This window comes from Pediculus humanus, genomic scaffold (genome assembly GCF_000006295.1).
Source record: "Pediculus humanus corporis 1103172107403 genomic scaffold, whole genome shotgun sequence".
NCBI classification, from domain to species: Eukaryota; Metazoa; Arthropoda; class Insecta; order Psocodea; family Pediculidae; genus Pediculus; species Pediculus humanus.
The window spans coordinates 204,751-221,932 of NW_002987028.1; the positions used below are offsets into that span (position 1 = coordinate 204,751).

Sequence of the window (17,182 nt, forward strand, 5' to 3'; positions counted from 1 at the left end):
CATCGTGTAGTAAACAAACAAAAAAATTTACGTTCAAATTCAACGTCATTCATTACAATCGGAAAATTTTTGGAGGGAAAATAATGTCATAAGCTAAACGTTAAAATTATTTCTTTCAAAAAAAAGAATTGATTAAAAATTTTTTTTTTTTTCTCCAAATTTTCCGGCTTTTTTTTTTTATTTTTCAATTTATCTAATTTTTTAAACGTTTTGCATCGCATGCATGATAACAAAAGAAAAAAAAAAAAAAAAAAAAAGGAAAAAAAAAAAGGAAAAAGAAGGAAAGAAAATGCATCGATTTTTTAAAAAAAAACTTTTGTAACTAACTCTCTTAAGAAAAAAATATTTTGATTTTAAAATTTTGTTTATACTAGTTGATAAGATTTTATCATCGCAGTGTTACACCAGAAAAAAAAAATATCAAAAAGGAAAAAAAAAGAAAAATCATAAAAGGAAAATTCAATTGATAATATATTTTTTTTTTTATAGGTCATTACTTACTCGTTATGGATTATCAAAAATTATCCTCCTTCCGATATATAATTATAATTCCTTTTTTCCTTTGTCAAAAAAATATTTAAATTAATTCCTTTTTTGTTTCCTTTTTTTTAAAGAATGTAAGAATGCAAGAAGACAAAAAAAATATGCGTAATAAATTATTATTATTATTATTATTATTATTATATTGAAATTTAACTTTGACGACGAGGACGACAACGATGATGACGACGACGACAGTGAAATTCTTATTAAAAACTTTTTCCATCCACAATAACATTCTCTCTCTCTCTCTCTCTTACTCTTCCTACAATACACAAACACACTCTCTCTCTCTCTATCTCTCTCTCTTTCTCTTTCTCATAACAATTTTAATGACAATAAAATCTTTTATTTTATTTTAAAACAATCCGAATTGATTTATTATTATTTTATCAGATTTAAATTTTCATAAAATATTTTACTAATAAAAATAAACGTAAATAAATAAATAATGATAATAATGATAATGATAATAATAATAATGATAATAATTTCGTGTAATAAATATCGATACCGAGAGGATTTTCATACATTCATTCGAATTATGAATTATTTTATGAAAAATTTTAAAAAAAAAAAACCAATAACTGGGTTTTCCGGTTTATGCAACGTGTTATGAAAAAACAATTTGATAATAATAATAATAATAATAATAATAATGTAATAAATTTATGAAAATTTAGATTTTTTTAACCGAAAAAAAAATTAAATTAAATTAAAACACACTTTTTACGAATTTATTTATTTTGGTAAAAAGAAAAGAAAAATTGAAATTTTCTATTGACACGTGAAAAAATAAAAAATAAATAAAACTAAACGATATTTAAAATAAATTTTTTTTTTTTTGAGATAAAGTTTGATAAAAATAAAAGATTTGTTAGATGAAACTCACCGAAAACTTTAAAGAAAAAAAGAAAACCGTACGAAAAAAATAAATAGAAAATCGAAAACTATATAACCCGTGATTATAAAATAACCACAATGAATTATCACAAAACCACTTGCTGGAGTTAAAATAAGGCAAATGAGAATTGATGTGATTTAACGTATAGAAAAAGAAACGGTAAAAGAAAAAAAGAGAGAGAGAGAAAGAGAGAGGAGAAAAAAGAATGAGACAAGTGAGAAAGTGAATGAAAAAAAGGGGGAGATAAAAATGGGAGAAAAAAAAAAAAAGAAAAATTGAAAGGAGATGGAACGTTTGAAAATAAAAGAAAAGAGTGAGAAAGAAAAGAAAATGCTGGAGAAGTAGATAGAGAGAAAGAGAAAGAAAGAAAAAGAAAAAAGTTAAAAAAAAAAAGAAAGAAAAAAAAAGAGAAAAAATGAAGAAATCCAGAAAAGAAAACGGGCACGCGTTCCAGTAATAACAAACTTGATTGCGCAAGCTTCGGAAAAAGTTTTTTGAAAAAGATGCTTTAAAAGGGAAGTAGAAGTAGATGAAGATGAAGGGGAACTGGAACTCTCTGGAAAAAATAGGGAGTTGTAAAAGGTAAAATCAATAACTCATACAGTCGCGTTTTTAAGTTTTTCTTTTTTTTTTTTTCTTTTTTCTTTTTCTTTTTGACTACCTTTCATCTTTCTCTTTTGAAAATTTCCCTCCGGCCCTTCTCCAGCTGATTTTCTTTTCTTCTTTTTACTTTTTCTTCTCCTCTTTTTTTTTTTTTTTCTACAAGCTTTTCTATTATCGGTTTACGAATAAATCTTTGTTGGAAAAACTTTAAGGAAAACGAGTGAGACGTACGTTTTTTTTTTTTTCCCGAAAAAAAAAAAAACTTTCCCTCAAATGCGACAAAAACTTTTCTTTTTTTTTTTTTCCTTTTTGCGTTTTCTTAACACGTTTTTTTTTAACATTGAAAATCCGTTTGTCGCGTTTTTACAAAAAAAAAATTATTTATTTTTGTTTCCCCCACGTTAAAAACGTTTTCTTTTTTGTTTATGTTTTTTTTTAAAAATAAAAATAAATAAATAAATCAAATTCTTACTTGATCTAAATATGTACCTGTGGGCCTGTTTATTTATACATGCCCAATTATTATTAATTTCATAATATTTATGACGTCATAAATTAATAATCAAAATTATTTTTTTTTAATTTCACTCGTGACGACATATTTTTTTTTAATTTGACATTAATAAATTTAATTTATCAATAACTATTATCATTATTATCTTTATAATTTAACGAATAATAAAAAAAAATATTCATGTATATCAAATCGTTAAATAATAATAATAATTAATTAATGTAAACGATTATTATTAATAATTCACAATTAAATTAAAAAAAAATAAAAAAATTTTTTTTTATTGTTAACCAATTTCGATAATTAAAAACTCTCGTTCGCACTTTTAAAAAAATAAATAATAATAATAATAAAAATAACGATAAAGCACACGTGAATTTACGTATAACTCATATGATTTACGTATAACATTAAACAATAAATAAATAAATAAATAAATATAAACATTAAGCGTGTATGAAATGCGTGTACGTATTTTATTACGATAAGAATCGTTGAAACAACCGGGTGAAAGCAATTCGCTGTCAAAACATGTAAGATAAAAGTTGGACTAAAAGTTTGAACGAGAGAGTTGATATAGAGGGTAAGAGGGAAAGAAGGCGACGAAAGCTCGACACAGTGCGAGCAAGAAATAAAGATGACTGGAGAAAGTTAGGAAAAACTTATAGAGAGAAAGAGAAAGAGAGAGAGAGAGAGACAAGATAGTCGTCCGTTTTTGATTTCATAATAATATAAATTTTATTATTTATATGGAAAAAATTGGAATCAATTGAGTTTTGATAAAATGTTCCAACGATTCCCTAATTAATTTTTTTTTTTATTCAATCTCTCCCCCTTCCCCCCTCCCCAAAAAAAAAATTCCAAAATATTCAATCGAAAGGAAAGGAAAAAAAACTGCAATTCCAGTTTCTAGTAAAGTGAAAACACCGAGGGGGGGGAGGAGTATGGAGAAAAGAGAAAGATGGAGAAAAAGAGAGAGAAAGAGAGAGAGAGAGAGAGAAATGACGACGAAAGTGGCGAAGGAAATCAAATCGTTGTATAAAAACTTTTATATGGATTTTGTAAGTTAGTTGTTTTGAGAAGACAAACAACAATAGAGCGAGGAAGATGAAGTATTGAACTTTTGAATTACTTTTTTAAACAAGGAAATCTAGTAATTAAAATTAAAATTGCTTTTAAGTTTATCTTTATTAAATACTTTTATACAAGTAAAAAAAAAAAAACAATTTTTTTTTTTTACTTGAAAAGAGGAAAAATCGAAACATAAAACGCATTTTATTTTTTTCCCGTTAAAATTTAAATTATGTTGCGAATAACTACGTAATTTAATTTAAATATATGTCAAACAATTTTTTAATTTTTTCCTTTGTTCCTAAGATAAATATTAATGCATCAAAAAATAAAAAAATAAAAATTTATTAATTAATTTTAAACATTTATTCATTAATAAAATTAATTAATTACGAAAACAAAATGGCGGATGATGATTAAATGATCGCGAATATGTATTTTTTTTGCTAATGTTTTAATTACACGTTTTTATTTTTATAAATGGTCACCTTTAACAACATTTAAAAATGTGATTTTGTTTTTTTTAAATAATAATAATAATAATAAAAACATGGTGTAATTATATTGAATATTTTTTTTTAAATGTAAAAAATGTACGTTTGTCGCCATTTTATAACGAAATCATGTTTTTATTTTGCATATTTACTGTTTCAAAAATTTGGCGCGAAATATTTGCGGTAATCAAAATTTTAATAGCAAGGGGGTGCCAACTGAATGAGAATAAAATAAAAATCACCGCATGTATTTTTTAACATAAGCTAAACACTGTATTAGTATATTCGGATGTAATTTCGTTTACGACGCTCCCGCTCTGTTATGTAGGTTTTAGAGCTTGATGCATTTTGTCATAACTCGTTAAATGACTTTTCCAAAGTATTTTATTTATTAATCATGTCAAATTTAAAATTGGATAAAGAAGCGTTTTCTAGAAGAATTAAAAAATTTTTTCTTGCTTGGAAGGTTAGTTATATATATTTTTATAACAATTTTTTAAGCATGGTGTTTATTCATTCTGAACGGTTTATATACACAGACACACATTGAAATTTATATATTACTTACCCTTATATATATATATCCTTGTTAGTTCACACTATTTTTAAAATAAAAATTAAACACTTGTTTTATTTTTAATCACTTCGCACAATTTTTTTAAACACTACTAACTAATTTCTTATTTAAATCACAAAATTTTTCTTAAAAGTTAAATAGGTTATATCCAATGTTTCTAATGACAGGTTGCGGCTAATTCAAAATAACAATTTACACTGATGTTTTATGTTTTATGTTTGATGTTAACTAAAACCACTCTTTGTTTTGACGTATATAAACGTTTTATTGTAAAATTTGTTTTCTCTCATTATTTTATTTTAAAATTTAAAAAGTTAAATAATTTTTTAAATTCAAGTTAGATTTTATAATGATTTTTTTTTCAATATTTTGTTTAGAATAATGTTGAAAATGGAAATGATGTGGGATTTCCAAAAATGGATGCTCATGTCTCTTTTGTAGGAGCAGAAGATGATATGCCATACACAAAATCAGCAGCACTTCAAATATGGCTTTTAGGATATGAATTAAGAGATACAATTTTAGTCATAACTAACCAAGCAGTTTTTTTTTTAGCGAGTAAAAAAAAAATTGATTTTTTAAAACAAATTGAAAATAATGAAAGTGATGGAGATGTACCACCAATTAAACTTTTGATTCGAGAAAAGGTGTGTGATGTTAAAAAATTTAGTGTTGGTATATTTTTAGTTTTGTTATGTTATGTTAATGCACAATAAGATTTTTTTTATTTGTTATTAAATAGGGTGATGAAGATCGAGCAAATATGGAAAAGTTAGTAGAAGAAATTAAAAAAAGTAACAATGGTAAAGTTCTAGGTGTTTTTATGAAAGATAATTATATTGGACCTTTTGTCGATTCATGGAAAAATGTACTTAAAAAAAATAATTTTGAAAATGTAAGTTGAAAATTAATCGTCATTGAATTTCCTACATTTTACTTTAATAATTTATTATTATTATTATTATCACAGGTTGATATGAGTGCTGCATTTGCTTTATTGAGCTCTCCCAAAGATGATGTTGAATTATCGTGCATTAAAAAATCGAGTATGGTGTCAGTAGATGTTTTCAATAAATACTTAAAAGATCAAATTCTTGACATTATTGATTCGGAAAAGGTTTTTTTCTTTTTTTACTATTCTTTAATTTTGAATTGTAAATATAAAAATTACTCTACATTATTTATTTTTAAAATTTTTGTGCTTTTAGAAAGTCAAACATAAAACTCTTGCAGAAGGGGTTGAAAATGCAATTTCTGATAAAAAATATGTAACAGGAGTAGATACGTCTCAGGTGGAAATTTGTTATCCTGCTATTATTCAAAGTGGTGGAAATTATAATTTAAAATTCAGTATTATGAGGTACATATTTTTTTTTGTTCAGCATTATTATATTTTAAATAAGATTTTAAAGTATTGAAAAAAAAAAATTTTTTTCTCTAATAGTGATAAAAACATATTACATTTTGGAGTTATTATTTGTTCGCTGGGTGCTCGATACAAATCTTATTGTTCAAATATAGTACGCACACTATTAGTAAATCCAACGGATGTTGTTAAGGATAATTATGAGTTTTTAGTCGAATTAGAAGAAGAATTAGTTAAAAATTTAAAGGCTGGTACGAAAATATGTGATGTTTACGAATCCGGTGTGGCTTTTGTTAAAAGTAAAAAATCCGATTTGCTCGGGGGAATGAATAAAAATTTTGGATTCGGAATGGGTATCGAATTTAGGGAAAGTTCGTTACTCATTTCGCCTAAAACCACGACCGTTTTAAAAAAAGGAATGGTTTTCAATTTGAACGTCGGTTTTTCTGGTCTCACGAATAAAGATGCGACTGATAAAGAAGGGAAAACCTACGCCCTGTTTATCGGGGATACGGTTTGCGTCAATGAGGTTTTTTTAAATTTTTCTCATCATTTTTTCTTCATTATTAAAAATGTCAGAAAAAAAGTTTAAATTAAACTTTTTTTTTTTTTTTTATAAATAAAGGATGGTCCGGCAACCGTTTATACAAATTCAAAGAAAAAAATCAAAAATATTGGTATATTTTTAAAAGATGATGATGACGAAGAAGAAGAAGAGGAAGAGGAAAAAGAAAATGAACCGATATCGAAAAATTTAACTCGGAGAGGAAGAAGAACAGCCGTTTTAGATTTTAAATTGAGGGTTTGCATTGAATTATTTAATAATATTTCGATATTATTATTATTTTAATAATAATAATATTAATATTAACTTCTTTTTAATAGCAAGACACTTCGGCGGAAGAAAAAAGAAAGCAACATCAAAAAGAATTAGCATTTCAATTGCATGAAAAGGCAAAACAACGTTTGGCTCAACAATCCGGAGGTCAACAATTACAAAAAGCAAGGAAAAGTACCATCTCTTATAAAAATAGGAGTCAAATGCCGGATGAACCCGAAGTTAGAGAATTGAGAATATTTGTCGGTAAATATTTAAATATATACGTAAATAAAAAATTTTTGATTAAAGGATAATGATTATAAAATTATTATTTGTTTGATTGTTCATTGATTGCATTTTTTGCTTTCAGATAAAAAATACGAAACGGTTATATTACCGTGTTATGGTCTTCCAGTGCCATTCCATATATCCACGATAAAAAACATATCTCAAAGCGTCGAAGGGGATTACACGTATTTAAGAATTAACTTTTTCCATCCTGGAGCGACCATGGGTAAAGAAGGAGGTGCTTACCAACAGCCGGATGCTACTTTTTTAAAAGAAATGTTTGTAATTTTTATTTTCGTTTTCATCGAGTCGTTCCCTGGGGAGGGGGGGGGCGGCGGCGATAAACCCTTTGTGAAAGCAGTAAAAATATAATTAATCTTTTTTTTTTTTTTCTGTTTAGCACTTACCGTAGTTCGAATACAAAAGAACCGGGTGAACAAACGACGCCTTCTTCAAATTTAAATAACGCATTTAGATTAATTAAAGAAGTTCAAAAAAAATTCAAAAGTCGAGAGGCCGAAGAACGGGAAAAAGAAGATTTAGTTAAACAGGATACGCTTATTCTATCGCAGAATAAGGGAAATCCAAAACTTAAAGATTTATACATTAGGCCGAATATCGTTTCTAAAAGAATGACTGGTTTGTATAACATTTTCTTCTACCATTTTCCGTTAGGCATCGGAAGAAATTTTAAAAAAAAAAAATTTGTTATTTTTTAATCTAGGTGTTTTAGAAGCTCACACGAACGGATTTCGATATACTAGCGTTAGAGGAGATAAAGTAGATATATTGTATAATAATATAAGAAATGCCTTTTTTCAACCTTGCGACGGTGAAATGATTATATTGCTACATTTCCATCTTAAACACGCAATTATGTTTGGTAAAAAAAAACATATTGATGTACAGTTTTTTACGGAAGTGGGAGAAATAACGACGGATTTGGGAAAACATCAACACATGCACGACAGAGATGATGTTGCTGCAGAACAAGCCGAGAGAGAACTTAGGCAAAAATTAAAGACTGCATTTAAAAGCTTTTGCGAAAAGGTTTTAAATTTTTTTTTTTTTTTTTTTTTTTGGTATTTTTAACATTCGAATCTTTTTAAATTCAAAAAAAACATTTTTTCTCTCATTTCAGATAGAAAATATGAAAACGGATGTAGAATTCGATACTCCGTTCAGAGATTTGGGATTTCCCGGAGTACCTTTCAGAAGTACCGTTTTACTTCAGCCTACTAGTGGATGCCTTGTTTCATTATCGGAATGGGTGAGTTTTATTATTGGAATAACGAATGTTCCCTAATTAAAAAATTTCAATTGTCTGAATTGGGTTAGTTCGACATCTTTAAAAAAAAAAATTTTTTTTTTTTTTTTTGTTTTTTTTTCAGCCGCCTTTTGTTATCACACTTGAAGATGTAGAATTAGTACATTTTGAGCGTGTTCAATTTCATTTGAAAAATTTCGACATGGTTTTCGTTTTTAAAGATTATAATAAAAAAACGGCCATGATCAATTCAATTCCCATGAATATGTTGGATCATGTTAAAGAATGGCTAAAGTAGGATTTTTGCGTTCATTTTTATTTTTTTTTATTTTTATTTTTATAATCTTTGTATTTGATTTTTTAGTTCTTGTGATATTCGTTACACCGAGGGTATCCAATCTCTTAATTGGGTAAAAATTATGAAAACGATTACGGATGATCCCGAAGGTTTTTTCGATAATGGCGGTTGGACCTTTTTGGACGCCGAATCCGATCCAGAAGACGCCGTAGACGATGAAGAAGAGGAAGAAGAAGATTATGAGGTTTTTATTTATTAAACTCTTTGAAATTTTTTTAAGTATTTAGTATATAAAAAAAAAAAAAAAAAAAAAATTGTTTTGTTTTTTTTTTTAAAGCCATCAGATTTAGATAGCGAAGGAGAAAGTGAAGATTCTGATTATTCAGAACTTTCGGAGGCGAGTGAAGACTCGGATTCTTATGGTATGTTTTTATGAAATTTTTTTTGAAATGTACGGTGACTTATTAAAAAAAAAATTTATGTAAATTTATTATTGCGCTTTTCAGCTAGTGATTTAGGAAGTTCGGAAGATTCCGGTAAAGATTGGTCCGATTTGGAGCGGGAAGCTGCGGAAGCCGATAGGGAAAACGATAATTTCGAAGATGAATACTCAAAAGGGAAAAAACGTGGAAGTTCATACAAGTAAATAAAAAATTTACCACATTTTATCGTTTTATTTATTTATTTATTTATTTATTATCATTATTAATAATTATTAAATTTTTTTTTTTTTTAGGGATAGGGAAAAAAGTAGTCACAAATCTTCTCCAATGAAAAGCAAGGATAGAGACAAAGATCGACATTCTTCAAAAAGTAGTAAGCACAGTCACTCGTCGAGTGGTCACAAATCGTCGTACAGCGATAAAAATCACAGGTGAGAAGATTAATTTCAGTAAAAGAGAGAGGAATAAAAATTGAATTTCCATAAAAAAAAAAAAAAAAATTTGATTTTGTTTCAGTTCATCAAAAAGCAGTAGCAGTAGTAAACACACATCCAGTTCGGGAGACAAACATAAATCATCTCATTACGACAAACACAAATCTTCTCACAGTGATAAGAAACGTTCTAGAGAGTCCGAAAGCAGTAAGGAAAGTCCCAAAAAGAAAAGCAAAAGAGGTTAAGGTGTTAAATTTGAAAAAAGGATAAAAGTGAGTTTTTCTTTTTTTTTTTTTTTTTTTTGATTAAGTAATAATAATAATAATTCTGTAAGTGAGTGAAATTATTCGATTGTTTTTTTAGTTATGAAATTTTTTTAAAAAAAAAAAAAAATAAAAGAAGTGAAAGTGAAAAAAGAAAAAGAAATGAGAATGCATATAAACTTTACACATTCCTTTGTTACCTTCTGCATTCTTATAAGCGGATTAAGAAGTGATCAACACTTTGATACTTACCTCGTTTATTTTTTAAAGTGAATCTTTTCTTTGACTGAATATTAATTAATTTAAAGTAATGGCATTTTTTTTTTTTCCTTTGTTAATAATACTATCAGTTGAAAAATTAATTTTTTTAAGTTCAGGTTATGTAAAAATATCGGGTAATGAGACTAAAAAAGAAAACGATTAAAGAAAAATAGAATTTTGAATGAGTTTACATAGTAGTAATGGTGCTGTCCTACTCTCAGGCAATTTTTTTTTTTTTATATATAAAAATATATGGAAGTGAAATTGCATTGTTTTTAATCGAAATATAAAAAGAAAAAAATTTTGTTTACTGTTTTTTTTTTTTTTTGTAGTAATATTATTATTATTATTATTTCTTTTCTTTTTTTTTTACTATTAAGGTTTTGATTGTTTAAATGTGTTTAAAAGAAAAAAAGTGAAAATTAATCAATTTTACAACTGTTTTGTAATACTGGTCGAATTTTTGTTGTAATGTGCGACTTAAAAAGTCCTAATAATTTGGTTATTTTTTCATCGGATTTTTTTTACTGTTTTTGTGTTTTTTTTTTTTTTTTTTTGTCTGATTTTTATTTAAATGACATCAATTAATAAGTAGTCTCATTAGTTATTATTATTTTCATCTTATAATTATTCATTTGTAATGTTATTAAATTAATAAAATAATTTTTGTTACTGTAACATGAATTTGATTTTTCTTTCGAAAAGTGTTACATCTTTTACATGTTTATTATTTAAAGACTGTACACTTTTTAAATGTTTTTTATTGGGATTTGATTAATGGAAGGTTTTTAAATGTTAAAATCTTGTTAACATCATAATGCTCACATCAAACTTGGTAACTGTAGTTTAAATTTTTTTTACAAACATTCACTCACCCGGTTTCTGCTTTACTTAATTTTAGTATTTGTAAAATTTATTATCGCCATTATTTTAGAGAGCTGTCTGATTCATTTTCAAGCTATGTCTTTTTACATACCAATATTAAAAAGCTCTAAATGCTTATAATTAATAATAATAACTGTTTAAAAGTTAAAGTAACCATTACCTACTACTACTTATCATCTATTACTTAAATTATTTGCTGTCTACAGTTAATCGACTTGAGTGTATTGTTTAATTTTAACTTATTCATAATAAATCTGTTGATATATTTTATATATTAAGTTTTGAATTACTGATGAAGTAAATTCATAATGTTTAAAAAAAATTGAAAAGGACACAATAATTATTATGGTTAAAATAATAATCCATAATAAAATACAAAAAAAAAAAAATTTTTAAGTTAAACTTATTAAAGATTTAGATTTTTTTATTTATTGAAAATACTCTTAATACGTTTACAATAAATGTTTATAAAATGTTTTCTTTTTCTTTCTTTTTTAACGACTTTACAAAAATATTTCCTTATAACACTAATAAAATGTAATTAAATTATTTTTATGTGCAACAAAGTATATATATATTAAATAATAGAGAAAAAAAAAAACCGGCATTTTTTCGTTCGAAAGTTGGCAGCACTATAGAAACATTTGTAGTTTTTAAAATGTCGGTCGGGTGAATGAATATTTCATTACAATTATTATTAATAAGTGAAAATTAAAATTTTTTTGTAAATGTGAAATATGTATTTAATTTAATTATTTATTTAAGACAGTTAAATTTATTATTTTAATATGACAGAGGTTGAACCGCCCCCGATTGGGGATATAAAACGTCCAGAGGAGGTTGTCGCAATGGCTATGAACGACAACCTCAAATTCGCTCTTTTGATAGGTTTGATTGAAGTTGGGCAAGTCTCCAACAGGGAAGTTGTAAATACTGTCCTGCATTTGGTGAGTTTAAAAAGATTTATTGTAGAAAATTTATATATTAGCCATGAATTATGATTACAATTATCAGAAACGGTAATAACATGAAAATTATCAGTATTATCACTTGCTGTTACAAGTGTACACGGTCACCACTTTTATTATTTGAAAATAATTTTTGATTTAAATCAAAACTAATCATGTTATTATCTATATAAATTTTCATCCAAGAGTTTTGATAAATATTGAAATTCTTATTTTTAATATGGAGAATTTTACAATAAAAAACATTTATAATGTAATAATAACAATCACAAAATGATTTCAAAGTATTTTTTTTGTGACACAAAGTAATTATTTTTACAACATTGCTTCTTTACAATGCATTCGATAATATCATTTTTAAATAGAATTTTCGATTGTTAATCGATAACAATTGATTTATGTAGCACAAAAAGGTTTACTAAATGACAAATGTAATATTTTAATTACAATCTCAAATTAGTTTTAAATGATTAATTTACATATAACTCTGTACTTATAATTTTATACACCAAACAATTTTAAGGGTTGTTGGTCCTGAAAAAATTTTTTCTTTTTGTTCAATCAATAATTACTTTTTTTTTTCGAAACAAACACTGTTTTCTTATTATAAAAGTTATTATTATTTTTTTCATTGGCTAAAAACATTTAAGAGAATTTTTTTTTATTTCCTCAATTGAACAGATTTAATGATGAAAAATAATTATACTTAATTAAATGATTTATTTTTCAATTTTGCTATAAAAATAGCAAAGGTGACAATTTTAGATAAGATATGACTTTATTTAATTTTTGATAAAAGTTTTAATCTACCTTAAATAAAATTTTACATTTGAAAAATAAATCATTCGTTTTAATTTATCCTTTTTTTTTTTTTTTTTTTTTTTTCGGTTTCAATTGTAAAATGTCGCTTTGTGTGCTTTTTGCTTTTTTTTTTTTTTTTTTTTATTGTTTTTCAATGGTTAAATGTTTTATTTGTAAAAAATCATTTTGTAAATTTAAAATAATTTGTTGTATTTACAAACTTTGCAATTCATTTTCATCAAAAATTCATTGTTATGAAACTAACCTTTGCTAAAAATTTTTCATTTTATGTATTTAATAATGAATATTTTACTACTTTGAAAATTTCACATTTTGTTTTAATAATAATAATAATAATGGTAGTGTAATTGTTTTGTTTGATGGGTTAAAAAAAAAAAAAATCACTTCATTTAAAAGTATAAAATAATAATAATAAATAAATAACGTTAATGTCTTTAAATCTAATTACATTGAAGCGTGATTTTTTTTTTTTTTTGAGAGAGATAGATAGAATGAGAGAGAGAGATAGGGAAAGAGAATTTTCCGATTATCTGGATATATATACACGTATATGAATTTTTTCCTTTTTAATCTTTTTTTTTTTTAGTGAATGAATGTTTAAAAAAAGAAAATAATGATAATAAAATTGTAAAAACCCCAGTCGAATAGAACTAGAAATGTCATTACTATCATTATTATTTTTTTGCTTGTTTGTTTGTTTGTTTGTTCGTCCGCTCGCTTGTAAAAACCGCAGATTCTGGACCGAAATAAAGAATACGTTTCGAAGCATCCATCATATCAAATAACTAATCGATTATTTGCAAATGGATACTCGATACTCTCTTGTGAGGTTTTTTTTTTTTTCCATAAAAAAACATTCGCAAAAAAAAAAAAAATTCGAAGCCTTTTCTCGTCGGTTGTCGCGGTTCGTAATCTTTTTAATATTATGTAGGGATGCTGTATGTTTTCATTTTTCTCTCAGTCATTGAACGCCTTTTTTTTTGCTTTTCAATTTTGAATTTTACCCGACGTAATAACTATTGTGAGTGATTCCCCCCCCCCTGTTTTTTTTTTTTTTTTTTTGAAAAACAACGTGCAATCTTTTTTGAATTATTATCATCATCATCCTTGTAAATTTTTTTTGTTTTTTGTTCTTTCATTTTCTCCCTAATCGATTTTTTTTTCAAATTTTATTTAATAAAAACCCTTCTTCTTCTTAGTAAGAGGAAAAATGGGGTAAGAGGGAGAGAGAGAGAGAGAGTGGAGGGGGTGGGGAAGGGGAGGGGGTTTTAAAAAAATATCAATCACTTAAAAAATTTAAATAAAAAAAAAACAAAAAAAATTGTTTTTACTTGTAAAATTTCAAAATGTTATCAAGTGCCCTTTTGTAAATTTAAAACTTGATGTCATTAACATGCAATCGGATCACTTAACTCTTAACATTAAAACTTTTTATTAGTTTTTTTTTTTTTTTTTTTTTTTCTATGCGATTGACAGTTTAAGTAAATAATCCCGTACGAATGTAAAAAAAGGAAAGCAGAATAAAAGATAAAAGATAAATAATAATAATGTTTTATTGATATTTTAGATATAAGCTTTCAATTAGTCGATTCAATTAACTAATTCGAAGCTCAAGTTAATTTTATTTTAAAAAAATTTTTTTGCTCTTAATAAGTTTTTTGCTTTTATTAATGTTTAAAAAATAAAAAAGTGAAAGAAATAAAAAAAATAGTTTCGCGGTGAATTATTTTAAAGTAATAAAAAAAAAAAAAAAAAAAAAAATTCGTGAATCGATACGATTGCAGAGATTATCGATCGATTTTCAATATATATTATAAATCGCGTTACATTTCCATAAGATAAAAAAAAAAATTTTCTTTTTGTTTTGTTTTTTTTTGTTTTTCCCCTCCATTGTGTGTGTGTTTGTTGTGTGTGGGTTTTATTTTACCCCCCATAAAAATTTATATAATTGATGAGATATACGTTGAATTGACAAGTTTTAAAATTATAACATTATAATAATATTGACGTCACTTAATGTTTTTCGAAATTTTTATATATGTTTAAGTGATTTTTAATAATGCGTGTATGTATGCGTTGTAAGAATACATTTATAAACGTTTGTCATTTGGCTTTTTACTTGTGAGGATGCGCGTTCAAGGTTTTCTTTTCCATTTCTTGCCTTCCGGTTGGTAATAATTGCGAGCCTTGATATTCATTTCATTTATTTATTTTTATTTATTTTTAAAATAATTCATTTCTTCTACTTCTCTTATTACGTAACATCACGAAAAATATTATTATTATTATTATTATCATGCGTGATTTAAAGGGGAGAAAGATTGCGTTTGGTTTATTTGCTATAAAATTTTTACCTTTGAAAAATAATCCGTCGATAAAAACATTGTAAATTATTTGTTGTTATTATTATTATTATTATCGTCGTTGTTTATTACTTTAAATAAAAATTTTATTTATTTATTTTTTTTATTGTTAATCGAACAATGTGAATTTATTGCTTTTTTTTCTCTCTCTACGTAAGTGAGACATTATTTCATGTTTTGTTTGTTTCGAACGAAATTGAAAATCAGGATGAAAGTTTTTTTTTTTTTTTTATTGCATTCGCGAGTTTTCTTTCTTTATTTTTTTATTTTTTATTTTTATTTTTATCAATACCTAACGTAATAATAATAATGATAAGTCGTCAGGAATAAAAATGAAATAAAAGTTTTTTTTTTTTTTTGATAATGATTTTCAAGACGTAAACTTCCAAATTTTTTCGTCATTCTTATCACGATTATTTATTATTTAATTTTCATAAGTAAAGAAATAAACGTGTCAGTAGTTAATTTAAAACACGATCGGAAAAGGTAGTTTTCTTTTTTAAAAAAAAAAAAAAAAAAAAAAAAAAACGTTCGAGCGAGTAAAATTATTTATTTATTTATTTTTAAAATAGTAAAAAAAAAAAAAAGGAAAGAAAAAAAATTTTCTGTTTTTTTTTTGTTTTTCTTTTCTTCCCCCCCCCCCCCTCGTTTTCAATTCAAATTTATTCGATACGTAGTAAAAGTATTTTTTTTAATATATTTTAAATATTCATTTGGCCTTTTCTTGTAAAAGAATGAATTTTCACAAGAGATACTCTCAAATTATTAAAAAAAAGGAAAAAAGGAAAAAGGGATAGGAAAGGAAAGGAAAATAAAGAATCATAAATAATGCACACATGACCACGACTTTAGTTTGCTTTTTCTTTCTCTCTCTCTCCCTTTTTTTTTTTAAAAAAATTATTATAAAAACTGAAGCAAATCATAAATTTATAACGTTTTTTAAATTTACAAATGGGTTTTTTAAAGAATAATAAAAAGGAAAAGAGAAAAAGGAAAAAAAAAAAAAAGGAAAATTTTTAAGAGTTCCCTTATGTATGAATTATTAATTTTACGGTTTTCCCTTCAACTTTTTTATTTTATTTTATTATAACTTATTAATATTATTTTGAATTTAAAATATGAATCGAATAATTATTTGGTTTTTTTTTTTTTAAATAATTTAACATAAAAAGGTTGAAAGAAACTTAAAAAAAGGTTTAAGATGAAATAAATGAATGAATGAAAAATGTGAATGTCGAACGAAAAATGTGGTGGAAAAAGAATTTAAAAAAAAAAAAAAAAATTTGGAAAACATTTTAATTATTTATTATTGTTTTTAATATATTCATTGATTGATTGATTGATTGATTGTTTTTTATTGTGATTATCGAATGGAAATTTTGTTTTAAATTAAAAAAAAGAAAAAAAAAGGAAGGTGAATTGTTTGTACAAAGTTCTTTAGTAATGCAAATATATCGATTGTTGTTGTTGTTGTTGTTGTTTTTTTTTTCTTTTTCGTAAGCATTAAAATCCTCTTTATTGTTTAACCCCGTGAGGATTTCCGGTCAGTGCTGCCACTATATATTTATAAAGAGAGATTATTTAAATTTTTATTTTTCCCAAAGCGTGGCAATATATATCTTGAATTTGTTTGTACGTATTCCTTATTCTCTCTCTTTTTTCCGCGTTTTAAAAAAAAAAAAAATTATAAAAAATTACACGATGAATCGATAGTGATGAACATAATAATAATAATAATAATAATTTTCAATTCGTTCGATTTTCAAGGAAAAAAAAAAGAAAAAAAATTTAAATTTATTTTATGCTTCATGATAATATTCGATATCGTTTGTATTTTTATTTTTATTTTGAGATTTATTCCTCATTTGAAACATTTTAAACAATAATTTAATTAATTTATTAAGAAAATGAAAGAATCAAGTTTCCTTAGAGACTAATCTGGAATAATTTGAAAGTTTTCCATTCCAAGACCTCAATTCGATTATAATCGCATAATAATTT

General features: G+C 25.0%; 2 protein-coding genes across 2 annotated transcripts; both read left to right on the plus strand.

Moving 5' to 3' along the window:
- Positions 1-5,119: 5,119 nt before the first annotated feature.
- On the plus strand, positions 5,120-9,864 carry Phum_PHUM054470 (FACT complex subunit SPT16, putative; the record flags this gene model as incomplete). Its single annotated transcript, XM_002423324.1, has 17 exons — positions 5,120-5,350; positions 5,446-5,598; positions 5,674-5,820; positions 5,912-6,063; positions 6,148-6,598; positions 6,695-6,871; positions 6,955-7,153; positions 7,260-7,455; positions 7,578-7,816; positions 7,902-8,227; positions 8,319-8,447; positions 8,569-8,738; positions 8,809-8,986; positions 9,080-9,164; positions 9,249-9,384; positions 9,485-9,616; positions 9,720-9,864. The coding sequence occupies 17 exons, from the start codon at positions 5,120-5,122 to the stop codon at positions 9,862-9,864; spliced, it is 3,246 nt and encodes a 1,081-aa protein (XP_002423369.1).
- Positions 9,865-11,816: 1,952 nt separating this feature from the next.
- Phum_PHUM054480 (uncharacterized protein) lies at positions 11,817-12,051 on the plus strand (the record flags this gene model as incomplete). The annotated part of the gene is made up of 2 exons (XM_002423325.1): positions 11,817-11,975; positions 12,001-12,051. The coding sequence occupies 2 exons, from the start codon at positions 11,817-11,819 to the stop codon at positions 12,049-12,051; spliced, it is 210 nt and encodes a 69-aa protein (XP_002423370.1).
- Between the last annotated feature and the right edge of the window lie 5,131 nt (positions 12,052-17,182).